Source organism: Maylandia zebra, linkage group LG23 (genome assembly GCF_041146795.1).
Source record: "Maylandia zebra isolate NMK-2024a linkage group LG23, Mzebra_GT3a, whole genome shotgun sequence".
Classification (NCBI taxonomy): Eukaryota; Metazoa; Chordata; class Actinopteri; order Cichliformes; family Cichlidae; genus Maylandia; species Maylandia zebra.
In genome coordinates this window covers 13,995,836-14,022,846 of record NC_135188.1, presented here as the reverse complement: position 1 = coordinate 14,022,846, position 27,011 = coordinate 13,995,836, and the positions used below count along the sequence as shown (strand labels likewise).

The 27,011-nt window shown below is 40.1% G+C and overlaps 2 protein-coding genes across 2 annotated transcripts; both read left to right on the top strand.

The window, feature by feature from the left end:
* Positions 1-1,113: 1,113 nt before the first annotated feature.
* On the top strand, positions 1,114-8,358 carry gpr17 (G protein-coupled receptor 17). Its single transcript, XM_004552842.4, has 2 exons — positions 1,114-1,358; positions 3,818-8,358. The coding sequence occupies exon 2, from the start codon at positions 3,826-3,828 to the stop codon at positions 4,834-4,836; it is 1,011 nt and encodes a 336-aa protein (XP_004552899.1). The 5' UTR covers positions 1,114-1,358; positions 3,818-3,825; the 3' UTR covers positions 4,837-8,358.
* Positions 8,359-8,578: 220 nt separating this feature from the next.
* On the top strand, positions 8,579-25,714 carry inpp5d (inositol polyphosphate-5-phosphatase D). Its single transcript, XM_004552841.6, has 27 exons — positions 8,579-8,873; positions 9,362-9,425; positions 11,242-11,377; positions 11,467-11,608; positions 11,780-11,920; positions 12,013-12,097; positions 12,179-12,253; positions 12,350-12,427; positions 12,512-12,635; positions 14,119-14,225; positions 14,319-14,421; positions 14,503-14,699; positions 14,792-14,909; positions 15,004-15,100; positions 17,409-17,547; positions 17,731-17,839; positions 17,996-18,084; positions 18,667-18,748; positions 20,692-20,781; positions 20,862-20,972; positions 21,888-21,967; positions 22,057-22,144; positions 22,228-22,374; positions 22,466-22,529; positions 24,272-24,469; positions 24,598-25,022; positions 25,118-25,714. Exons 1-27 carry the CDS (start codon positions 8,734-8,736, stop codon positions 25,147-25,149), a joined length of 3,261 nt encoding a protein of 1,086 aa, XP_004552898.2. The 5' UTR covers positions 8,579-8,733; the 3' UTR covers positions 25,150-25,714.
* Positions 25,715-27,011: the final 1,297 nt, after the last annotated feature.

Below are 27,011 nucleotides of genomic sequence, written 5' to 3'. Positions count from 1 at the left end.
ATTTTCGCAGGAAATGCAAATTTTTCTAGTTTGAGGTTACTTTTGTTCTTGAGTTGATTAACTTCAAATGAAAAAAGTTGGTACTGATGCTTTTAAAATGTTTTAAATCGGCCTGAATGTATTTCTGTTTTCATTTGTCATGTCTAACTGATAAACTTAGATGTTTGTTTACTTGTGGGAGGCTGTCCACAGCTACATACAATGACGGAATTATCCTTTAAAATGAAAGCATCTCTGTTTTTATTAAACTCTTTCATCAGCAAGAAAAAAGCACGTTTTATTGACTAAACCCTCCCAGCAGTAAGAAGAATGATAAATTTATGATGCTGTGCTCTTGCACAAGGGGATGTTTTTGCTTCGGGGTAACAAGACGAATAACAGACAAAGTGGAGAAGTCGAACAAAAGCGGGGGGCTGTCCCAATTAGCAATTGGCAGTAGATTAACAGAGTAGTGATGTCAAAGCTTCTCCACAGTCTGCAGATAGTGGTTTCATTCAAGTCTACAGAATACCATTTGCATATCGATGATATAGAGGAGAAGAAGGGCCAATGTGTCTGAAACACAGCTGTGAAGTTCATGTATGAAAGAAATATTATCTCCCCTTGGTCAGTGGGTCCCCTCTCCACATCTGTCCGATGGCTATGCGACTGATTATTTTGGGCATTCCAATTCAAGATGCCCCCAGGAGGCAAGACAGCAACAAGGGCCTCTGTTTCCTCCAAGCACCCCCCTCTCAAGGCTTGTTTTTCTCTGGCTCTCCTATAGTGAGGGCTTGGGGCCCCCTCCAAAACAGAGCAGGCCATGTACAAAAGATCATCTCGGAGACTTCAGTCATAAACTTTTAACAACACAATTAACAACACAGTCCATCTTCTATCTGTCAGTGGGAGGCTGGGAGTTCATGGTAAAGGCACTTAATGCACAACTAGCCTTGGTTACCATGGAGCCATACCCCCAAAACTCATTGCGACTGAGGCATGCCATTCTTCTTTCCGCTGCTGAAATGCGCCGCTCATTCTGACTCAGCCTATTGTGAAGCGCACAAGTGGCTCTCTGAAAAGAAGGGGATGGAGAAAGAAAGGGTGGGGTCAGGGTTCAAACGAAAGGCTCCCATTGGGACTCCCTTTCTGTTATCAAATTTGTTGAGACACAAAAAGAGCTACAGTCTCATTCCCGAGAACATCTTGAGAGAGAGATAGGGGGGTTATAGGACAGCATTCCTCATGTCAGAGCACCAGTTTTTCCACACAGCGGCAGACGAACTAGCTGTCTTCACGTACAGCTCCCTGCTCCTGCACTGATCATCTCCTCTTTGTCTTCCAGCAGCAAAACTTTTCTTTTTAGGAGTGCCCGTCCAGTAAGTCCTCTTTATTATTTGTTCCTTTATAACTTAAACTAAATACTTGCCTCTGCCGTTGATTTACTAAATAAACCTTTCTGTAAATTTCTCACTTTGCTCATGCAAACCCAAACAGCTCAATCTTTTACTGATTGCACTGTTTCAACAAATTTCTATCATTGCTTACTATGAAGTGGGCTCATTTAATCCTGTTTCACATTAGACAATGGAAGATTTCACACATTACAGCTGCTGCAGCTTTTCCATAAGCGCTGTGTGTAAAGGACCAATACCAGGATGCTCAGTCTCCTCTTCACTGCACAGATCTGCTTATCCAGATCGCCGTGATGAAGGCGTATTTCAGCTTTGTCTCTCTCCAGGATTATCTGCATTTATGGAAGATTTTCCATTCAGCTGCTCCGTTTCTGGTTTGTTATCCCTGCTGGGACTGCAGTTCTCTTTCTTCAGGGGGACTGAAAGCTCTGACTCTGAGCCCTGGCTGAGAAATGCCCTGGCATGTGGGTCCCACAACACCCACTGAAAAGAGCCACGCTGCTTCTTAAAGGGCCAAAAGTCAGGGAGTGAAATTTAGCCCAGTCAGGTTTTTTTTGTGTGTGTGAGTCATTGTGGTTATTCTGCATTGTTTAAGCACATAAGCTCACATATCTATATTATTGCTAATATATATTGTAATATATCTATATCACTAAAGCACTTCTGGATGGATGCAAACTGCATTTCGTTGCCCTGTACCTGTGCATGTGCAATGACAATAAAGTTGAATTCTATTCTATTCTATGCTATTTTTAAAAAATATCTTTGAGCTAAAAATAACTGTATGAGCACTAAAACATAAAGAGAACACAGAAACAATCAGGAAATGTTATTGATAGTCTTTGGATATGGATCTTTTCCATATACAAGTCTAGAAAGTTCTTATTTTGAAGTAATAGGAAACAAACATATATCTTTAAATGTATATCTTATTCTTTGCTATCATGTGCAGAAATCATTTTATTAGATACACCATGATGGTACCAGGTAGGTCTACCCTTTGCCTCCAGAAGTGCCTTCATTTTTCATGGCATAGATTCAACAAGGTGCTGGAAACTCCTCAAAGATTTTAGTTCATATTGACATGACAGCATCAAACAGTTGCTGTAGATTTGTCAGTTGCCTCTATGATCTCCCATTCCATCACATCCCAAAGTTGTACTGTTGGACTGAGATCACTGTCATGTTCAAGAAACCAGTTTGAGATGATGTGAGCTTTGTGACATTGTGTTATCCCATCTGAAGATGGCACACTGTGGTCATAAAGGTATGGCATGGTCAGCAACAATACTCAGACAGGCTGTGGTGGTTAAATGATGCTCAGTTGGGACTAAGAGGCCCAAAGTGTGTCAAGGAAATATTCCCCACAATGTTACAGCACCAGCAGCAGCCTGAACCGTTGATACGTGGAAGACCAAGCAAAGTTTTCCAATTTTCTAATGTCTGATTTTAGTGAGTCTGTATGAACTGTATGTTGATGTCGACCTCTGACATCAACACGCTCCTCACTGGATATTTTCCGTGTTTCGGACCATCCTCTGTAAACCCTTTGTGAAGGAAAATCCCAGTAGATCACCAGTTGAGATACTCAGTCTATCCCATCAGGCTCCAACAACCAATCAAAGTCACTTAAATGACCTTTCTTCCTCCATTCTGATGCTGAGTTTGAACTTCAACAGGCTGTCTTCACCACGTCTACATGTCTAAATGCACTGAGCTCCTGCCATGTGATTTGTTGATTTGATAACTGCATTAATGAGCAGTTGAACAGGTGTACCAAACAGAGTCTGTTTCACTTTCCAAATCTTCCTTTCATGTATTTAGCTTCTAAAGTGAACTCTCTCACAAACAGGCTTGCTGAATTTAAGGAGGGTTTTTTGCATTTGGGAACCTTCCATCAGCTACAGAAACATCTTTTGTGTGGGTTGACAGTTCAGCCCCAGCTAAACACGGTAGAAATGTTGGTTTTGGATCCAATAGAAATACCAAAGTGAAGGAAGCCTTGCCTTAAATTAATTAAAGTCAGACTTTGCTGTTCACGCCCCGGTGATGTTTCTGTGTAGAGAGTGAGCTAAAGCAACAGGGAAAAGAGAGCAAAAAATACAAAGAGTGAACAGTTGGAGCTTGGCGGGGTTGGATGGAGCAGTGGGTGGGTTTTCTAAGGAAGAGGTGATTGTAAGATCTAAAGAATATGCAGTCTACTGGGACTGTTTTTGCTGTCTTGTGTGTGTGTGTGTATGTGTGTGTATAAACTTAAAAAAAAAAATCAAAAGTACTCAAATTCAGGTCAGAAATCTGACCACCCCTGCAGCCTGCAGCGCAAAATTAGACCCGTCGTAACTGTCCTGAATATATGCACTTCTGCTTATACTACAGAAATGGTTTAAAGGTAATGATAATTATAATATTTTCTGTCTCCACAGTCACCAAAATGGAGTCTGCTACAATGCATCTGCCATCCAATCAGTCATCAGAGAGCTGTGTAGTGTTGGAGACCACGATCGAGAACCAGCTGTTTGGATGGTTCTACCTCGTGGTTTTTGTTCTGGCGCTGAGCGGTAACAGTTTGGCTCTCTGGATTTTCTCTCACCAGCGTGGCGTTTCTTCTCCAGCTAACGTCTTCCTGATTCATCTGGCTGTGGCAGACTTATCGTACGTCATCATCCTCCCGCTCAGGGCCACCTACCACTTTACAGGAGGCCACTGGCCCCTGGGCGAGGTGCCCTGCCGGGTGGTGGGTTTTTTGTTTTATGTCAACATGTATGCCAGCCTGTACTTCCTGGCCTGTGTAGCAGGGGATCGATACTTGGCTGTGGTTCACGCTGTGAGGTCACTGAAGATTCGTCGCGCTCGCTATGCTCAGATCATCAGCTTCTCTCTTTGGGTCCTAGTTACTGTCTCCATGGCACCGCTGCTTGTCACCCATCAGACTGCACAGGTGGACAACATGACGGTGTGTTTGCAGCTATACAGGGAGAAGGCCTCACGCAACGCTCTGATCTCGCTGGCCGTCGCCTTCATGCCGCCTTTCCTCGCCACTCTTTCCTGTTACCTCCTCATCATTCACAGCTTGCATCGCGGCTCCAGGTTGGAGCCGGCGCTCAAGCTAAGGGCCCTGCGCACCATTGGCCTGGTTATGCTCATCTACGTGGTCTGTTTTCTGCCTTATCATATGAGTAGGGCCACCTTCATCCTGGGCTACAGCCACCCAGACGTCTCATGCCAGACACGCAGAGGCCTGAGCCTGGCCAACCGCCTCACCTCCTCCCTCACCTGCCTGAATGGTGCTATGGACCCGCTGGTCTACCTGTTTGGGGCGGAGAAATTCCGCGGCACACTGCGGCGATTGTTTTGTAAAGATAATGGCGGGATGTCAGGGGCCACCAGCGGAGAGTTAAAGGGAACACATGAGAGCTCTGTGAGTGCCAAATCTGAGTTCTGAGGAAAAGCAGCTAGACTCAGACACCTGTGCAAACTTTTCCATCACAAGCAGCTTCAGGTTGATGATACTTTGATTGATGCTGTTTCCAAAGGCTGTTTGAGAACCAATTCTAGTGTCATCCCCACACCATTCCCACCAAATCCTTAGAGAATTAAACTGACATCACTTTGACACTCAAAGAATCCTGAATTCAGCAGCAAAGACGGTGGTAGAAGTTTAACTTCCAGGAGAGGAACAAAGATCTTTAAAACCTAAATTTGGGGCAAAGTCAGCAAACTTTTTTAAATCAGTTATAACTTCTGATTCTGCACAGACTGTTTATCTTGGTGACCACTGAAGATAATGCTTCAAAATAACTCCCACACACACAAGACTCGAGTAAATCTCATTCTTCTTTAACAATTTAATGCAATGGAGAATGTTTAAAAGCAAAATTACTGCAATTAGAAGTAAATATGACATTTGATGAGTTTTCAAAATGTACTGTTGGCTTGCTTTCAGCTCAGCAGATCCCCTGTTTTTTACTGTAGTAGATCTGGTTTCATAAGACAGACAATTTGTACTGGTTAGTGACGCCTTTGATGTTCTGTTTAAGCTTCTTGTCGTTTCCATTAAAAGTTTTTTGGGTCCATGTTAGAAACCAACTCTCAAACCAGTCAGAACTGTGCCCAATACCTGCTAATGTGGGACTCTCTGTACAAAAGCTAAGCTATTTGAATTTGTTTGGCTATAATTTTTGACAACTGACGGTTTTAATAATAATCTTTAGAAAAGGTTTGTTGCAACATAACAACTCACTTGTTCCGGAGATGAAGCAAAAAACTAATGATGCAAAGTTTTTAATTGCTTCTGCTGTCATATATAATACTTAATGGGGGTTAAACTTGAGTACTAATTGTTCCGCCTACTGCTTGTTGGAAATCCAAAACAGCAATTCATTATTTACATAGTAAACTTTCAGTGTATATTTTCTATTGTTTTTTTATACTGTAAGCCAAATGTGATGAATATGCATCAGTCACAGTTGATAATATTGTTGTTTTTTTTCATCTAAGGTGACATAGGTTGTCCTTGCTTTGTGGATAATCAAATGTGCGTGCACATAGTTTAACACTATAAGTGAAATGTGATGCGATCCATGTGAGAATTTTAAAAACTCGTGTGATCATGTGTTGTCTCCTAAAGTACAAACATCCAGTTAAATTTTCATTTGTTTGAATTTTTAGTTTCAGGCCAAATATCTGGAAAATGTTTATGCTAATTAGCATTGCTAGCATGCTAATGCACCAAATCAGGAAGTTAAACAGGGTAAGCATTACAGGTAAGGTAAGCATTATACCTTTCAAATATTAGCACTGTATGTTAGCATGCTGGTGGACATACCCACTAAGGCACTCACCAGCTTCTAGACTCCACATTTTGAAGACTCACCATTAGCACTGTGGCTGCTGTTGTGTGAGGTGAAGTTGAAGTGCTAAGTTGGTTTGCTGCATCCATAAATTGTATGGGTGAAATCCACAAGCACAGAAAAGTGCTTATTGGTGTTAATTAAGTAACAGACTAAAAAAAAGCAAGAACAACAAGAAAGAACACAGTCCAGAAGTTCAGATGAGTGACTCCTATCACCAGTATTATGCTACAGTCAAGTTAATGAACAAAGTCATTGGCATGGTGCTGTTGCCTTTGAAATGGTTGCAGTCAGTTGCCATTTTCAAGGCAATTTTAGTGCATTAAGATGACATCAGTTTGCTAACAGTTTGCAAGTGAATGAGGTCGAGTCAGCAATCTGTTTGTTGTAAAATGGCACGTGTGTTTGACTGCACAAACAGAAATTCACATTACCTACTTGCATTCAGAATTCAGAAAACCCACCACAAACAGTGATGTAGTTTCTACAGGATGGTGATTTAACTGTAACATGCAACCACAATTTATATAAGAATAGAACCAAAGTAGAAGCAGTTCAGTTGAATCTTGTATTGTAAAAAAAAAAAGATGTGTCACAGAGAAATTGTCTCAGAAAAACAAACTGCGATTGCCTTGCAATCCAAAGTTGTTGATGCAGATACTTTCAATCAGTTGCTGCTGGGTCAGTCATGAGCTGCTGAATATTCCAACCTACTTTTACTCTGGTATGACTGACCTAAGAAAATCACCTCTGATTCCAAAAACCAGAAGTAGAAGTTATAAGAAAGTCCCCCCTGACTTATTATTAAGAAGGAATAGCATGGAATAGTATGCTGTACGTATGTTCACTTAAAGTTACTGTAAAGTAACATTTTAAGGCAGATCTTTATGGGGGAATGACACTTTTAGATCCTCATGTGGTCACTAGCGGAACTGCAAACTTTGAAACTTTGCTTGCTTCATATTCCAGCTGTGTGTTAGCATGCCAGTATTAATATTTAGCTCAAGGCAACGCTGTTCTTCACAGAGATACTATTAAGGCTGTAGCCCTTTGGATTAAGTCCAGATTTACTCTACAATGGAGTGACAATTTTATTGAGAGTGGACTGTGTAAATGTGCCCATTATTATACTGCTGTTGGATATTTCCCTGCTATCACATTTTCATAGATGCAAAAATTCCTGTATTTATGTTTCTCCAGCTCAGCTAGGAATGACGTGGACACAGTCACAGCTTTTTATAAATTCCTGACATGAGTCACTGTATATGTTAAATGTGATTGACAAATCTCCACTGTGAAAATATTTTTGGGTTTTCAGTTTCTTAACTCTCCTATGATGCTACGCATTTCTGTTGCACTGTTACTTGACAAACTAATAACTATTGTTCTATCTACAGTTTGATAAAATGCAACATGTTAAAAATATGCTCTGACTTTAATGTGCGAATGATTGTGTAATTCACTGCAGCAAAAATGCACCATTTGTGTGACATGTCCAGTCCCTCACATAAAAACTGCAGAAACTCAACATGTCTGCTGCTGTCTCCCGAAAGCAAAAGTATGATTTCACGTCCTTCGCGTCTGTGGCGTTGACGTGTTCGCCGTGAAAGTGGTAAAACTATTTCAAGTGCGGGGACAGAAGGCAGCAGTGACTTGTCACCATGTAGTTCTCTTTTCATATCATGTGACATGTTGTGGTTTGTGAGCAGCTCATTTTCCTCCCCTTATTTCTGCAAGACTTCCTGTCCATCACATGAACATGGCAACTACTTTAACTTGTATTTCCTGAATGTATATATTGTAGAAAACCCCCGAGCTCCCTTTGGTTCATCTGTGGTTTAAAGAATAGCAGTATGCAGGCTGAATATGATGCACCTTGGTTTATTTTTATCAAAGAACAAAATGATCATGTTTGAAAAACAAATCAAGGTCCTTATCTTCTTTTTTCTTTTTTTACTGTGTGGGTTTTAAAGTAAATATATCCAGTAAATTCCCTTCCTGTAACTACTAAAAATCATCATGGTCATGTTTTCTTTCTTACTTCCTCTTTTCACTTCTTGTAGCTCAATTTTTTACGTATAACTTCATTATTTTCTGAAAGTTCACATGAACAAGTAAACCAAAGAGGTTAGGTATGCTGGTTAATCATTCGTGTAAGGTGATAAAGATTTCTACTGTGCAAACAAAAGTGTGTATTTCCATTTTACAGCTGTGCGGCTATGTTAAAGAAGAGGCCGAGTGAAGGCACTAGGGCCCTCCTCTCTTTAACTTGACAAATGAGGAAGTTCAGGGCTGAGCTAGTAGCAGCTTCCTTTTACAATTTGCGGAGGCAGTGGATGAACAAGTGAAAGAAAGAACTAAAAAGTATGCACCATGAGAAGATGAAAATAGCCAGAAAGAAAAATTGAGTCTACTTTGTTTTGCTGGGATCATTTTTTTTGAGATCACATGCAAAGCTCCTGAGATCGAGCTCTTGGGTGAAAAACAGGATGCCAAGTTATCAACCTTGGTACCATGGCAATATAACTCGATCCAAAGCTGAGGATCTACTTTCCAAAGCAGCAAGAGATGGAAGCTTCCTCATCCGGGACAGTGAATCCATACAGGGAGCCTATGCCCTCTGTGTTTTGTAAGTTATTGTTTCTTTTTATTATGGCTCGCGGTTGATTCTAAAATGCCTGCATATACTTCATGTTTCTACTTCATTAAACCTTCGTGACATGCAGCACCAGCTGTGAATCGTATCGAATCGACACGATCTGGTTGTCAAACTGTATATTTTGTTCAAGAAACACAATTCCAAACATGATCGTTTGTGCACTGTAGCTATAACACAGTTATTAGTTAAAGTTCCTAAAACTGTCTCACCATATCACATTACATTTTTTTTTCTTTTTTTGCACATACACACTGCAACACAAGACTAGTTCCCTTTTATTTGCATACAGTGCAGCCACAAAGCACCACCCTTTCCCCTCTGCACATCATCTTCCATTGGGTAACCTTCATTTAAAAATGATTCCAACTGCTCACTCAACACATTGAATCCGCTTGTTTCTTCACCTTACATTCATTCCATGTTCCAACCACAGACATTTGCATTTATTTGATCCACAGATATCAGAACTGTGTGTACACATACAGAATCCTGCCAAATGAAGACAAGAAGCTCTCTGTCCAGGTGGGTTCACAGTTTCCATCGTTCTGGTCCGAACCCAGATGAGTTATTATAGGTACTGTGAAGATGAAATGATATTTTCAAAAGTATTAGTCACACATTGCTAGTGCAATGCTCAGTTGTAACCTAATTAAAGATGTAAGCCCACACATGTATTTACTGTCCACCGCTTTGACCCAGACTGAAGTATCCTAACAACAGGCGAGATGAATGCGTAAATGACTTTCAAGATCACTAGAATCTGAAGCCGCATGTATTTTTGGTGTATGACCGCGCACGTGTGACGTTTCCAGTTATCAGATTGATTAGAATAAAATTTAATAAACACAATAATGCATCATTATAGTTGAATTTCAATCTGATGATCGAATACCCCCAGTATTAATAAGTATTAATAGCTTCAGCTTGGAGGTATGAGCATTAACTGAAAGAATAAAGATGACATGTTAAACATCAGCAGGTAGTCTCTGTTGAATGTTAGCATGCAGGCATACAGATTTCAGCACAAAACTGTCTGTTAGCTCAGTAACTCAGAGCTGCTTACAAGGCTGCAGTTTAAAACATATTCTCTTATTATACACTAAATATCATTGCCTCACAAAGCTACACTGATAGTAATTTAAAAGCCTTAAAATGTAAAATTTACAGACTTAGGATTACAGACTGGGAGCACAACAACATCACCCTAAAAAATCCATAAATACCTCTGTTATTTACTATGATTTTTAAATCTATAGAAAAGAGACTTTATGGTTCAGCAAATGACAAATGCCTGCTTCTCATTTGTATTTAATCTGCCATTGGCGAACTACCCTACAATGAGCCAGTACAGAAACTGAAGCAGGAACTAAGAGTTTTGCAGTAAATTAGTTGGCAATGATAAAAGCAAGACTCAATCTGATCAGAAGCAGATCAGCAGATGCTTCATTATCTTGGTATTTGTTCAGTGTCAGCTTTGCAGTGTAAGTCTGAAGAGATTAGAAAACTAACAGGCCCCACAGAGAGGATATAAACACCTTGGGCTTGACAGAAAGATTGAACAGAGTATCATCTGTATGTTTTTTTTAAATACTGTAATTATTAAAAAAAAGGTGAAAATGCTAGAGAGCTTCTAAATGACTGATTTATGCACTGACATAACAGCTATGTATAATTGCTATGCAAACCCGTGGCCTTAGATAGAAATTCTGTAACAGCAAAATGTGCTGAGTCCTGAAATAAGTTTACTGGTATGAAGTAGCAACGTGTCAGGTTTCTAGGAAACGATAAGTCAGCACTGTTACCTTCTAACGTGCCAGGTAAAATGTGACCATTTCGTGCTTTTAAAAACTTGTTAGATGAGGTAATAATGTACACCTGTGCAGTTTAGTTTAAAGAAAGTGCTTTAAAATAATGTAACTGCCCAATGACTGCAAGTTTCACAATTGAGTTTTACGAGCCGCACAAGAGACTAAATGCAATGTAGCTATATAGAGAAACCAAACCTATTTAAGGGACTATAGTTTTTAAAACCTATTTCTGTTAATGGTTTAAGTGTACGATTTAATTCTTATGACAGAGCAGGGATATGTTTACTTCCTTAAAATAGCTGATGATTTATGGGTAATAATATGTTCTTTCAAATGAAATAAATTGCAAAATTACAAAGGAATGTCTTAGAATGCAACTGGAAAATACCGCAGACAGTAGACAGGTCTGACATCATATGGGAAGTAACACTTACAGGTTATGTCATCTGCTTTGGTAACAACAACAAAATTCATCCTTTTGTTTACAAAGAGTGATTAAAAAAAAATGTTTGCTGTTATCTGCTCTGCAGGCATCTGAAGGAGTGCCTATTAGGTTCTTCACAATGCTACCTGAGCTGGTGGAGGCGTATTATAGCCCCAACATGGGTTTAGTCACCCACCTGCAGTACTCTGTCCAGTGGGAGGAGGAGGTAGAAGAGGAGCCAGGTCAAAAACTTCACTTTGTCTCTATATTGGTTTTGATATGGATGAGAAAGTATTGTTTGTCCTAAACACACTTTATGTCTATTCTGCAGAACAAAACAGTCATCCTCCACAGCTCCCACCCAGAAACATCCCACTTGATGTAAAGGACGGTGACTCCAAGACTTCAGAGCAAGCCTCCAAATCCTTATCAGACATATACCTGGCGAAACTGCAGCATATGGACTTGTCCATGTATGGTCACAATTACAGACAGTTGCAATGTCTCTTGTACCTACAACAGCACTATAAAAGTAGAATTTAGGCATTCGGCACCAAACTTTCCAAAACAATTACTAATATGAATTTTCCTGAAGCTAACTGAGACTAGAAGTGTTTTAATTTACATTTCTCTTATGTCTCCAGCTTACCAGAAGAGCATGAAATGGCCATCCAAGAATACTTCAGGACTTCAGTCTGCTTAGATGCTGAACAAGTTCAAAACGGTAACCCTAACCTGCCTGGCCTCAAGAAGCTTATAATGGCAGTCTGCAAGAACCTAAACAGGTATGGTGTCCATTTAATGGAATGTGTAATATTACATACACTTGAATGGATTGGGTTGATTGACCCACGCGCTGAACTTTTTTGCGAGGCAGTGAAATTTCCCGCGTCATGCCAACTCTGGAGGTGTTTCACAGAACGCTCGACCAACAGCTCTCTCCAGGGATTGGACCAAAACAAGTTGGTGGCACCCATGATCCTTTGCAGTATTATCAGCGCTTAAAAAGCTGTTCTCTTCATGTATTTCCTCCTTATTTTCAGAATTTCTGTGATTCGGGTCCTGTGTCCTGTAGACTTGAGCAACTAACAAAACTGCTCTACTCGATAGAAGATAAGGTAAAGTACTGTAATATGTTTTAACAACAGCTTTTTATATGATAATAGAAAATGTTATAAGATATTACAAAGGACGACTCTGCTTCCTTTTTTCAGGTTAAAGGTTCTGTTTTTGAGTATGTTGGATTTGATGCGGGCCCACGGAAATCTCTCATACCAGTCGTTACGTTTGAGGTGCTTTCTTTAGTACTTATGTCTACATAACATTTGTCATACGTGTGTATGGTTTATTTGATCGATTTCTTCTTTCACTGGTAGGTCAAACAAGAATCTCTTGGTATTTCCACAAAGATGTTCCTGAAAGTGGACATTGAAAGTGGGAAGCTCTACTTTAAGAAGTCAAAAGATGGACCCGAAGACAAATACTTTGTGCACAATAAAAGTAAGGACTTGAGGAGTTCATTTCTATCTCAAACAATTGATTGTCACAAAATGCAAACATCAGAATGATTAATTTAATCGGATTAATCTCAAAATCACTTTGGTGATTTCTTTTTTTAATTTTGTTGGAAGGATTTTAATAAAATTTGGTGATCCCTTGTCTCTATTGACGTTACAATAGAAAAACAAAGGTGTTAAACTCAGCGTTCTGTGTTGGCGGAATATTTTACAGTATCTTGCTATATTTTCTAGACTCGACTAAATGGCTACAGTGCCTATAGTGTCCACCAGAGCTTTTGTATTTTACCCTGTGCTCTGTCCTGCTGTTTTGCAAAGAAAAGAAGCAATGTTTTTCACTTGGTCTTTATTTTGGAGTAATTAGCTACCAGAATGAAACATTTATTATTAGAATCAAACATTCTGACATATTTCAAGAACACGCTAATCGTTAGAGGATTGCTCTTACACGTGTGAGACCACAGAGAAGGTACATTAGCCTGGTTCATTGGAGGAAGCAGTTACAGTTATTGTTTTCTAAATTACTAATTATATATAAGAACATCTTTGAGTTTGTAAAGTTCAGAAAAATGTATTCAGGTGGTACATTTGACTCGGGTCAGTATCTTAAGAAATTAGGAACTTTAAGTAGTGCCACAAAAGCAATTTTTCCATGCTAATAGACAGATAAAGTGGGACTTGTAGTCATAAGAGTTTTAATCAGTCAGTAAGCCTTAAAAATCATTATGTAGAAAACGTCATACATGGACCACTGGTGCGTGCTACTACAGACAGTATAAAAGATGAATGTAGCCACCCTAATGTTATGTATTCGTTTTGGACTCTTTGTTTTTAATCCTCAAGTTGAGCTTTTTGGCCAGAAGTGGCCAGTTTTGGAGAAGAGAATGACTCTGTTGCAAGTTTGTTCATTTTGCTGTATTCATATACATAAACTGAAGCGATGTAGCAAAGATTTTTATGAGTGCTAAGAGATCCAGTTAAGTGACTACAGTTAGTAAAGGTGAAGCCTGACAGATAGTGAACGCACAATCAAAGAAGCAGATAGATGAGTTTGAAAAAATCAATTCACCGGAGTTGTTGTGAAGGGGGGACAGACTGGCGATCTGCCCAGGGTGACCTCACCTCTCGCCCTATGATAGCTGGGATAAGATTCAAGTCCTCTCACAACCCTGATAAGGATAAGTAAAAGAGAACAGATGGGAGGTATTTTTGTTTATTGGAAGTGGAAAAAAATGTTTATTACTGCTGTGAAACTTGATGTTTTAACAACAGTGTCTATGAAGAGTCCCTTGATTTTTGAGACAGCCTCATTAAAGGAGCTGCAGACTTTGTGCTTGATTCTTCAGCCTGGAAGTTGCACCTTCTCTGCAGCAAGTGCAAATAGCATGTGTGAAAACAAATGTCAAGAACTACTTTCAACTATCAAAAGCACTTAACTTAATAAGAATACTGCTCTTATCCATCAGTCCTGCAGTTGGTGAAATCCCAGAAAATGCACGCCAAGCTGGTCATTGCGGTGGAGACGGAGAAAGAAAAAGTTCTGCGGAAAGAGTTTGTGTTTGATGACACAAAGGTAAGCGTCTTTTTAAAGGCAATGCTCCCTATTCTGACCTCATTCATGTGCACTTCATTAAATGTGATGTGTTTTGTTGTCTTGTGAATCTAGAAAAGAGAGGGCTTCTGTCAGCTGCTTCAGCAAATGAAAAACAAACACTCAGAAAAGCCTGAACCAGACATGATCACAGTGTTTGTTGGCACCTGGAACATGGGTAACAGTGATGTCATACAGAATTCAGTGCTTCAGTTAACTTAACTGTATATAATATAAAAACGGATCTGCAAACCTACAGGAAATGCCGGCCCTCCCCCGAACATCAACTCCTGGTTTCAGTGTAAGGGCCAAGGGAAGACACAAGATGACACAGCAGATCATATTCCACATGATTTTTATGTCATTGGGACTCAGGAGGATCCTTTGGGTGAGCGAGAATGGGCAGATACAGTGAAAGGTGTCCTGAGGAACATCACAAACATTAGCTTTAAACAAGTGAGTAACTGTGGCAAAGTTTTGAATTTGTAGCTGAATGCAAACACAAAGCACTAATGAATCAAATATTCTAAACATCTCCAAACATCCAGGTGGCAATTCACACACTGTGGAATATTCGTATCGTGGTCCTGGCCAAGCCTGAGCATGAAAACAGGATCTCTCATGTTTTTTCAGACAGCGTGAAGACAGGAATCGCCAACACCTTGGGTAAGCAGTTCCACTTCTCCTTGAGGCCTGTAATGATTGCTCATAAAAGTTCACAGAAAAATGACCCATTAGTGTTTACTGGTTTCAATTGCAGGAAACAAGGGCGCAGTAGGAGTGTCCTTCATGTTCAATGGGACATCTTTTGGCTTTGTCAACAGTCATCTGACCTCTGGAAGTGAGAAGAAGCTCAGGTGAGGAGAAAGTTACACTTTTCAAAGTATCTTTAAAAAGTTTGAATTGATTGGTAACATCATATAAACATATACAACATACATATACACAGGGTTCCTGGGCTCAAAATTAACCTTTGAGGGTAACTATGCAAATAACCATGATTGGTTTGCCTTTAGTTAAGGCAATACCCCGGACATTTATCAACAAAAAATGTATCTAGGCTTAAACAAATTAAACTCAACTCTTTGCGGCTTTCCTTTGATAGAAGTCACAAATCTCTTTGAAATGCGCTAGCATTTTTATAGCCTCTTCAGGGAAAACCCGATGCAGATATCAACAAAGGTGTCATTTCAATGATGGATGGGGAGGTAAAAATCCTAATTGTCTAGTGACATGTGCAAAATACCCCCCTGTTCAATTATTCACTACTTCCTAACAGAAACTTAGCAGTTCAGTAAATGGAAAGCAGGAAATGTAAATGTGCCTAACAATCAGCACAATTTGGTTTTAGCCTGCTGCTGACATTGACAAAATGTAGCCAGAAACACTTTTTTTAATCGTCTTTGCAAAAACAGTTAACATTATCTGTTAAATATTAGCTTAGCAGTTAAATTGTGCTAGCTGCTAAATATTGTAGGACCTTTACCTTAACCTATAAAAAGAACCTTGAGGTTTGAGTGCTTGTATGGTCAACTTAACAAGCATTCTGCATGACAAAATGAGCTGCAGCTTGGTAGGTATACTCAATCTAGTACATTTTCATGTTGTGCACTGTGTGCAGTATGTATTTATTTGGACAGACCACAGTTATTCTAATCAAACACAACAATTTGCACGATTATCAGAAATTAACGTTGCAACATTTGATCGCAACGCTTGATTACTGCCCTAGCTACTGCATTTTTGGAAACATTTGTTATTTTTCTTGCCTCAGACCAACAATTTGGGGTTTCGTCCAGATCTGGATCCAGAACTGCTAAAATAATGCTAACTTTCCAAAAATGAACTAGGGGAGGATGGGAGTAAAAATGAAAAGTCCATTCAGGTCATCTACTAATTGGTAGGCTGGTGGTTCAATCCCTGCCTGAACCAGTCTGTATACCAAATATCCCTGGGAAAGATACGAACCCTGAGAATGTGTTTGAATGTGTGTGTGAATGTTGGAGAGTAAGTAGAAAAACCATGGGGGAAAAAAAGCCCTTGAATATGGGTGAATGAGGCAAGTTGTACAAAGCGCTATGAGTGCTCAGATAGAGCCCGAGGTGTCCATTTACCATTTGTTATGAAAGAATTTAAAATACACAACAAAATAAAGATGTCAGCAAACCAAAAGCGCTGAAAACAAATGTTTCAACTAAAAATACTCCTACCAATAGGAAACGGCAAATACTCACTAGTAGTTCTAAGCACTCAGCTAAAGCAAAGCACCAATAAATAATCGTCTGCAGGGCGATTCAGTGAGAGTTGTGAAACACACATGTGCAAAACGTTTAAAGGCAACCACTAAATAATGCTCATCGCCTAATGGCTTATAAGTCACTAACCAAGTGCGTGGCTTCAAAATCAGTACCGTGCCCTTCATCACTCTGGGTTTTTTGCAGCCAAGATGGCGTTGGTGAAAACGCTCATCTCAAGGTTTCAAAATGGAACTTTACAAACCAGCGAGTGACATCACAGTACCCATGTCCATCCTTCATATTATCTGTGTATTTGCCTAGCTGTTACCCTGGATGAACATCCTTTCTGACTAATTTAAAAAATAAAACAACTGTTTTATTCAATATTATCTGAAACTAGAGACTGAGCCTGTGAAGCCTTCAGGCGAGTGTTCACTGAGGTTACAGTGGGAGTCAGCGGCGGCTGTCTTAAACACAATCACAAGTCTTTTTTTGGCAACCGCAGAAGTCGCCCCCTGCTGGTTTTTAGAAAAACATCCATGTTTAAGACAATTCTATGTTAGCTTCACTTTTCAACCCAGCAAGCTACATCCATCTTTATACTTTATACTTTTAAAAAAATTATTTATTTTCCATCTTTTTTACTCTCATCATCATCCCCTTATACTAGTCACACGGCCACGATGGCAACCATCTTTGTCATTTTTCATGTCGGATTTTTAAAAATTATTCATGTTTTTTATTTATTTATTTACCTATATTTAACCTGGACAACATAAATGATGAATATGTATCCTCCTCTTTCTGAAGCCTTGCTTTAAAAGTCAACGTTTTGCTAAATGGCAGTAGAAACAGAAAACTTTATTGCTTCCTCCACTGATTCCTCACATTTTTGATGTTACTCCAATATTTTTTGCTGTATTTGCAGACGGAATCAAAACTATGCCAGCATCCTGAGATTTCTGAATCTAGGAGACAAGAAGCTTAATCCGTTTGACATCACACATCGCTTCACGCACCTCTTCTGGCTTGGAGATCTGAACTACCGCGTTGAAATGCCATCTTCTGTAAGTCATAAACCTTGTTTTATATCTACTTTACATACAGATTCATGGACTTTGCTTTGTTGTGGTTTTTCTCTCAGATGCATGGTTATGTTTTTGTTTTTTTTAAACCCTGCTGGTTGTCAGGTGTCTGAGCTCTCAGCTGCTAACACTTCCAGTCACTACTTTCCCCTGTTCCCTTCACAGGAAGCTGAAAACATTGTGTCAAAGATCAAACAGCAGCAGTACCAGGAACTGCTCACCAAAGACCAGCTCAGCATGGAGAGGAAAGAGAGCAAGGTCTTCTTGCATTTTGGTGAGCTTTGATGAATACTGATCAGTACATGTAGGCATACAGCAGAAAGAAGTGTCTTCACTGTTGTTGCCATGCTTGGGATTTTCTGCAAGACACTGTCCTTTTTCTTATAATTGTGTTTGCATACATACGGGTTTTATTCTATTTTGATTGTAGCTGAAGAAGAAATCACATTCGCGCCCACGTATCGATTTGAAAGAGACACACGAGAGAGGTACGCCTACACAAAGGCCAAAGCGACAGGGGTAAGCTCACGTTTTATCACATCTCTGTTCCTGCATCACGGTCACTTCACTGAGACTTTTAATTTTATCTGCTTCATTGCTGTAATTTTTTTTAATTTAATCCCAAATTATTTTATTCACTTCATCATGTTCGAATGTTATTAGTTTCTTATTATGCATAAAATTTAATTTTATTTGTTTTGACGTACTCTTAATTTTAACGACATACTTTTAGTGTACTTACAGCCTATTTCATTTTAATGAGGTTTCATCTTTTGAATTTAATTTTAATTTAAGTTACCTATCGTTGAATATTCTTGGTTTGGATTTTTGTTGGCTTATTATTCTTTCATCGACAGTTTAGGAAAAGTCAAAAATCACATTTACTGATAGCAAACGGTTGAACATGCAGCACGATCTCTTGAACTGATCCACGTTAGCAGGGCTATTTGCTCATGTTTCTTCCACAAATGACTGCCCATCATGCTTCTTATATGTTGGGCTATTTATGTAGAGTTATACTTGAATTGTTTTACAGTCTTCAATTTGAAAATTCAAGTATTTTATATTGATATTAAAATTAAGATGATTTTAACTCTACAGACAAAATACAATTTACCATCCTGGTGTGATCGCGTCCTACGAAAGTCATATCCTCTGGTTCACGTTGTCTGCCAAGCATACGGTGAGTAATCTTCTGTTAAACCTTTTTTTCTGCGGCTATATTATACATACAGGGATGTATATATATACCAGGGGTGCAACAACACATGTATCGATATTGAACCGTTCGATACAGTGCTTTCGGTTCAGTAGGCATATGTATGAACAATACAAAAAAATTTATTTGTTTTATCAACTTTTCTTCTGACGATGCTGTCTGTGTTGAGCGCTCAGTGAATCTGCGTTCGACTACTCCGCCTAGGCTGCACTGTCGAGTGCAGATCCACTGAGCGCAGCGCAAGCTAGCAAGACAGAAGCTAAGCTCGTTGCAACATGGCAACTGCCTCAACGCTAGCCGAAATTGAACCTCCCCCACCCTCATTCAGATCTGGCCTTTGGAACTATCTTGGTTTTCATGTGAAGCATGACCCTGATGATAAGCGTGTCATGGACAAAAGTAAAAAAACAGTATGTTGGATGTGCCACGCAATGCTCAATTGGTGGGAACTAGTGCGTTAGCGCAGTCAGCTTGTTAACGTGTTGGCCGTCCAGTCCCACGCACGGGGCGATCAGCGGTAACTCGTTAACAGAGATTTGCCGCGTTATGCCGTTAATGTCATTTTAACGACATTAACGCTGACAGCACTAGTGGGAACACAACGAATATGACTGCACATTTACGCCGACATCATCCTAGTGCAAAGACAAGTGGAAGCAGACAAACACGCATGCTACAAACTTTACCCGAGTCATTTAGATAGCCGTTAGCACATGATTCTCCTTATGGGGACCTGATATGTTTAATAGGCTGCTGAGAATATAGCCCAGAAGAAGCGTATAAAAAGAATATAGCTTTTATTTTGGAAAGAGCCATTTCTCTGTAATAAACTCTTTTCCAAAGATGAGTGATTGTTTCTGTCTTTTGAGTTAAAATATATATTTATATGACAAATTAAAAAGGCATGAACATTTTTTTGTATCGAAAAAATATCGAACCGTGACACAAAGTATCGAACTGAACCATGAATTTTGTGTATCGTTGCACCCCTAATATATATATATATATATATATATATATATATATATGTGTGTGTGTGTGTGTGTGTGTGTGTGTGTGTGTGTGTGTGTGTGTGTGGAAAAAGAGAGTTTAGCTCACTTAATTAATTCCAAATAACTGTCTTTAACTGGACCAAGCAGCCAATATGAACTTATTGGTGCCTACATAAAATAAATAATGAGCCATTTTATCGTATTAATCTTTCAACTGCTGCTGCTGACTGCAGTCTTCATTGAGCTGTAGCAAAACCATGAACATTTCCTAAAGTTAGACCTTTTATAATATATAGAGAATAATTGTTCACTAATTTTATATATAGATCAATAATGTATAAAAATGTACAGTACTAGACTAAAGTTTGACACACCCGCTCATTCAAGAGTTTGCTACTATCAAGTGTATGAAATGAAATGTAAATGCAGTTTATACGCTCGTCACTTCTTCAGCCAACTTCATGAGCTCATCACCAGGACCACACACACACACTGACCTTTTGTTAGCTGTTTTTGTTTCACTCTAAGCTCAAACCAGCACAGAACATTTGATGCAGCACTCTGTGTCCAACTGAAAAACAAATGATGATCCCACCATCAAACTACACCCTTTCCTCCATATTTTGAGGTAGAACAATGCAGATTAACATCTATTTACTTCCTCTGCATCTCTCAGAACCTCTGATTTTTGACTGATCAGAGTCAGATTTCCACTGTTCTAATGTTCATTCTCTGTGGCCCTCGCGCTCTTCTTTTGTTTTCACGTTTTGTTTCGCACTTAGAAAATAAGAAAAAAACCCTTGAACGCAAAAGTGTCCAAAGATTGAAGTGAAACTGCAGCTGAGACGTCCTTTCAGGCTTAATATGTGTAAAATATGCACACAAGTGTTTATAAGTGTTTGTGTGAACTTGCAGGGTGCACTAATAACATCATGACAAGTGACCACTCCCCGGTGTTCGCCTCATTTGAAGTTGGAGTTGCCTCGCAGTACGTTTCCAAACAAGGTATGACCCCCCCCCACCCAACCTACGCCACAGATGAGTCCGCTCAATAGCCGCAGTCTGATGCCGCTTTTATTTTTCAGATCCCAGCAGTGCGCCTCCTGGTGGAATTCAGATCATGAACTGTGTGGCCATCTTGTCGACAAAATCGAAGACCAAGTTCTTCATCGAATTCCATTCCAGTTTCTTGGAGAGTAGGTTTCCTCTTTCTGATTGACCGCATCTCACTAGATTCTGCTTTAAAGGAACAGTTTGCCTCAAAATCACATAAAAATCATGCTTCCTCTGGACTGTAAGTGCTGTCTATGAGTCACAGTCAGAATGCAATGGACACTGATGGCACTCAAAGGGAAACAAATTGAAAAAGCAAACACTAAACTCTCAAATCTGTAAAAATACAAAGAATCCTGCCACCAGGTGACAAATACACTTTCCTGAAACCACAACTTTATTACTCAAAAATCCCCCACAAGCCTGGCTGTGAGAAAATTCTCCTGGGAGTTGTTTTCTCTTTGGTGAGCTACACCCACTCGTAGTACCACTGTGCAGAAATCAGTGTGCACCTACCCGTGCCGAGAAGCCGCTGCTCACAGTGTGACAGGATGTAAACATTAATACTGCCGTGTCAGCTAGCTGCACACTTCTTCTGGTCGATGTGTGTAGACACTAGAGAGAAAATACTTCCTACATTAAACTGCTTACTCTATTTAAAGTAGACCAATTCCTCTCCTTTCCAGTTCCATGCTCTTATTCTGGGACTCTACTAGAGGAGCTTTGCATTGTTCACAATGCAAAATAATCTTTTAATTTTTTAAATTTTTATTTATTTATTTATTTATATTTTATTCATGCTTGAAATGAACTGTTTTAACCTTGAAGCCCACCTTCGCTGTGCCTGAGATTATATGTTATCTACTCTTACTGATGTCATGCACAGCCAAGATCTTTGCAGTAGACTTCTCAAAACAAAGGGAAAAAGGTTACACCAAAAACTATCAATATGAATAAACAGCACTGCAGGCCAGAGCATGCATGTATGTATGCATGAATATTGGGTGAAGTGTCTCATCAAACGGGCTACAATGACTAAAAGCAAGCATTTCCAACAGAAACTGTAAAGACTACAGAGGGAGAGAACAGCGAGCACTCCGATGGGTCTATAAAAGTTTGGTTTGGCAACCAAGTAGAGGTAAACCACAGACACAGCTCACAGCACACACTACTTAGTTATGGCATCAGTCAGTCGTTATTCATAGTCATTGTTTCTGTCTTTTAAAGCTGACCCCTATCATCTCTGACCCTGAGTACCTTCTGGACCAGCACATCCTGATATGCGTGAAGTCGACGGACAGCGACGAGTCGTACGGTAATGAGCTCGCATTACAGCTTGCAATTTGGATACGGTGGGCTCAGCAGCGCTTACAGTTTGCTGGTGTGTTATCCCTAAAGGAGAGGGCTGTGTCGCGCTGCGAGCCGCTGAGATCAGCTACACCGAGTTTCAGATCACACTGACTCACCACGGGGAGAAGACGGGAACACTGACAGGTGGCATCCAGCTACGCACCTCTGAGGGCAAGCCCACCGAGAAGCTATACGGTGAGGCTGAGCTTCGACACAGGACGTATTTGTTCGATTTTTTTCTTCTTCGGTTCTTGAAGCTTTGTTCTCATTTTGGTTGTTTTTTCAGATTTCATCAAAATTGAAAGGGATGACCCCATCGCCTCAAAAGGCAAATCTGGAGACCTCAATAAGTAAGATTTGGGGGGGTTTTGTGAACCTGTTATGCATTCCCTCATGTTCTGTCATGGCTCGTTACGTATAAAATCAACCACATCCGAAAAACATTCTCACCCTCAAAATCAGTTGTTTTATTTCAGGAAAATAACTTCAATTTATTGAATGAAGTCATGCAGAAATTTATCTTTTTGCTGTGAAGATTTTTCCAGCATTTTTAACCCATCACAGCTGAAAAACATATTTAACCTCTGCAAACAAATGAGTTTTACGCACACTGGCAAAAAGTCAAAGTTTTATTCAGCACAGATTTTTTTTTCTGTACCTGACTTGGAGCATCACCAGTTCGATGTCTTTCTTTGACAAAGCTTTGAGAAAGCTTCAAAAAGTGTAATATGGTTAATTTCTCTAATCACCCTGTGGGATAGGTCTAATATGGTCAACATTTTTGTGTAGCTTATGATCGCCCTCTATGATTAAAGTCATTCAAAGAGTTTGAAAAACCTCTTCAGAACCTGAAAATGTTTGATCAGTGTCCATCTGTAAAGACTATCATATGGAACATGTGCACACCGGAGTTTAAATTGAATTTACAGCCATAAACCACACTTACAAGTGTTAAAATATGACTGTGGGAGAAAGTTTTGTGACACAGATGAGCCTGTTGCATGGAAGTTGATCCATGTTTAATACTTTTGAATCTTTGCGATATACGGGACATCATATATTGCTGTTTTCTCACAATCATCTGATGGGTGGCTGTAGGATGACTTTGAAAATCAAGAAGAGGAAGTAAGTGAAGACAGGGCTAGGGATTAAATGGTGGAAGAATGATGCGTAGAGTTCAGGCTGGAGTTGAGACAGGCTCTGGGTGGTAGGGAAGAGTTACAAATGACTGGAAAAGTAGAGTAATGAAGAAGTAGTGAGGGAAACTTCTAGGAAGGTGTTGGACGTATCCTTTGGTCCTGATGACATAGCTGTGGAGGTGTGAAGATGGAGGACAGGGGACTTTCTCACCAGATTGTTTCACATCATCCTGCAAAGTGAGAGAATGACCGAGGAAGGGAGAAGAGGTTAACCAGCACCAATTTTCAAGAACAAGGGTGACGTGCAGATCTCTAACTACAGGGGGATAAAGATGATGTGCCATACCATGAAGATAAGGGAGAAAGTTGTTGAAGCTAGTTAAGAAAAGAGGCGATGATCAGTGAACAACAGCAGCTTCATGCTGAGAAAGAGCTCTACAGATGGGATGTTTGTTTTAAGATGTTGATGGAGAAGTGTGGATGGGAAGGTCAGGGCGAGCTGCACTGTGCCTTTGCGGATCAGAGAATATGATAGGCTGATGATAGGGTGCCAAGACAGGAACTGTGGTACTGATGGGCTCATGGTGGGGGTGGGATTACATCAGAGATCAGCTCTGAGCTCCTTCTTGTTTGCAGTGCTGATGGAGAGGCTGACAGATGAGGTCAGGCGGTCGTTGTATACGTGATATTTGCAGATAAGACTGTGATCTTTAGTGAGAGCTGGGAGCAGGTGGAAGAGATGCTGGAGAGACGGAGTGTGCTCTGGGGAGAAGGTGAATCAAAGTTAAGAGAAGCAAAACAATCCACTGTCATGCTGGTGGCATAAATCGCAGCTATGAGACTGCGATTCAAGTTTTTCTGTTGCCTGATTAATTTTGATTGCTGGTTTGGACCATCAAAACTACTCAGTGTGATTTTTCTTTTCTTTTCTTCTTCTTTTTTCTGGTTAACAGGTCTTGTAGCAACCAACCACATGATATTTCTAACCCCAATTACATGGGAGTGTCATTCAGAGGTGGGAATGTGATAGATAAAGGCTGGAGTTACAGCATGCCACCGCGAAATGTTCCCTGTGGTGGACAAGCCGGAAAAGAGCCAAAGAAGGGTTACGATGTGAGCACACGCAGCCCCACGGGAAAGCCTGCTTCTGTGTAAGTGTTAGCCTCTTTCTGGTTTGAAGACACTTCAGTTTCATTTCTAAAAATACCTCTAAACCTTTATCTGATCTGATTCTATAGAAAATGAAACCGATGTCATTAACTTATGATTTCTCTGACAGGGGTGAGAACGGAAAGACGTCAGAGATGTTTGACAACCCGTTGTATGGTTCAGTGACCAAATCACATGGTCGGTCTAAAGACCAAGACCAACAACAGAAGGACCTTCTCATACCCCCAGATGTGCTATTTGGATCCTCCAAAACAGCAGACGGAGATACCGATCGCCCTCCGGTGCCCACCCCACGCAACCGCTCCTTCACCTGCTCTGAGAACAAACCTCAGCCTCCAACACCAGTCAGCCTGCATCCCCCATCACAAAAGAAACCAGTGGTGCCCTCACGCTCAGAAGGCGGGATGGGCCTAAGCCGCCCTCCTTTGCCTGCTAAGTCCCGACCGGGTGTGCCAGAGCCCCAGACCCCCAAACCAAGAGACTACAGAGACACCTCAGAGCTCACCAGCAAACACAGACCACCAGGAAGACCTGGTGAGTCTCGCAAAGACAGCAAGGAACCTACTCAGGTTTCCAGACAGTTATAATACACTAAATGACATCTCTTTGTCTTTTTTTTGTGCATCCAGACGTTTCCAAGACGGGTCGCCCTGTGAAGTGAGACTGAGAGGTACAGCTTCCTGGCTGCATTTCTGGAAATATTTTTAAAAAACCCTTGTCTCTCATTTTAGAGGACAATCACATATCTGTGCTGTCATCATAGATAAGTCAGTTGGCTTAGCTTTGCACCTGTCCAAAGGTCTAAAAAATTCATCTGCCTGTCATCCTCAAAAACTCACTTTGTAAGTTAGACTGAGCCGGGCTAGCAGTTCCCCTTTATTTCCAGTCTTTATGCTAAGCTAAGCTAACTAGCTTGTAGTTAGCTTAGTTATCTACTTATCTGAGTGCTAGTGAGACATTAAATGGGTGTACCAGTGTCTAACTCAGCCTTCAAATGTATGTAAACTCATTTTTTAGTTTCTTGGATTTCTGCAAAGCTCGCATTGGAACGTAAGTTTGAACCTGAAACCTGCTTCTAAATTAACTGTTACATTTCATTTGGAGTTTTTACACTATACAGTAGCTGATGAATGTTTACCGCACAGTATTATCTTGCACAGACATGTTTGCCTTTAATATGTGCAAATGATGCTCCAATGAATTCCAATATTAAAGCTTGAATTACATGTTGTGTGTGTGTTTTATGTCACGTCACAAATGACTGCTTTTAAAACTTGGAGTGTAGGCTGCTACAATCTGCTGCGAGGACCAGACCGGTCACACTGCAGTGATTTGCCTCCATCTGCTGGTCCCTAAAGGAACTGCAGGCAGTCTGAGACTTGCAATTTATTCAAGGGGACTTTCTGGCTTGGTGTTATTGGAAATACATCTACATTTTCTCTTTAATCAGCTGTGACTAAAAAGGTGAGGTGGCACAGTTCCTGATGTGCACTTTTAGTACAAACTGCTTCTACTACTACGCCTCTTCATTGTCGTAAGGCTGCAGCCTGTAACCTCCACCCATCTCGCTTTTGTGCCTCTGCCTTTGCTCCTGTTCCCATCAGAGACCCAGCTATTGTAGCTCAGCCAGCACACTCATCTCTGATCAGCCTTTCTTCCTCTTTCCATCAAAGGGTCATGCTTACTACATGTTCTACCCACCTTAAAACTCATCTTTATTTCATGACACATGTTTACACACCCCAGTTCTTCTGTGCAGCTCCATGTTTGAGTATTTGTTTGGCTGGAAGATGCTGCATATTTGGGGAATAGTCACCAATAGTTATAGACATGGTTGAAGACATGCGTTGGTGTACATTGGCTGTGTTTTCTTGGTGTAGATGTTGAGGCTAACAGCCTAGCCAGTTCTGTTGGTTTAGTTGGTAACTCTTTTGGAACTGGCTGAGGAGAGAAGAGCAAAGTCTCTGATGAAGTCCAAGTGTGTGAATGTACTCCACTGCAAATATTTTACACATATGTTGACTTTAAAATATGACTGAAATAACACCAGCGGTTGCTGTGTTTTCCACCCTGAGTATTTGAGAATTAGAAGGCCCTATCATGGTTTTCCTTACCTTTCATGTTATACAGTAACTGTCTGTAGTTGAAAACAAAAATCCCAAAATGACAAAGTTCAAGCAAAAATACAAATAAATTCTGAAAAAACAAATTACAGACAAACAAATTCATAATTACAGAAATGTAATTACAGCGACTATGGTACCAGCTGTCTTTGCATTGTGCATTTTTTTCTGCTAAATAAAATAAATAAATATAATTTAAAAGTCATTTTTATTAAGTTCGTGTTTTGTTTTGTTTTTTTAAATTAAGGACCCACACCCTCTCCTAGAAGATGTAATTTGAAACTTTGGATGCATTAATTATAAACTTCCAACATATATTTATTTATTCTTTGGTTGCACCAGAAAAAAAAGATTTTGTATTTTTCATAAGCATTTTGTTAATGTCAGCTGACAGTGTTAA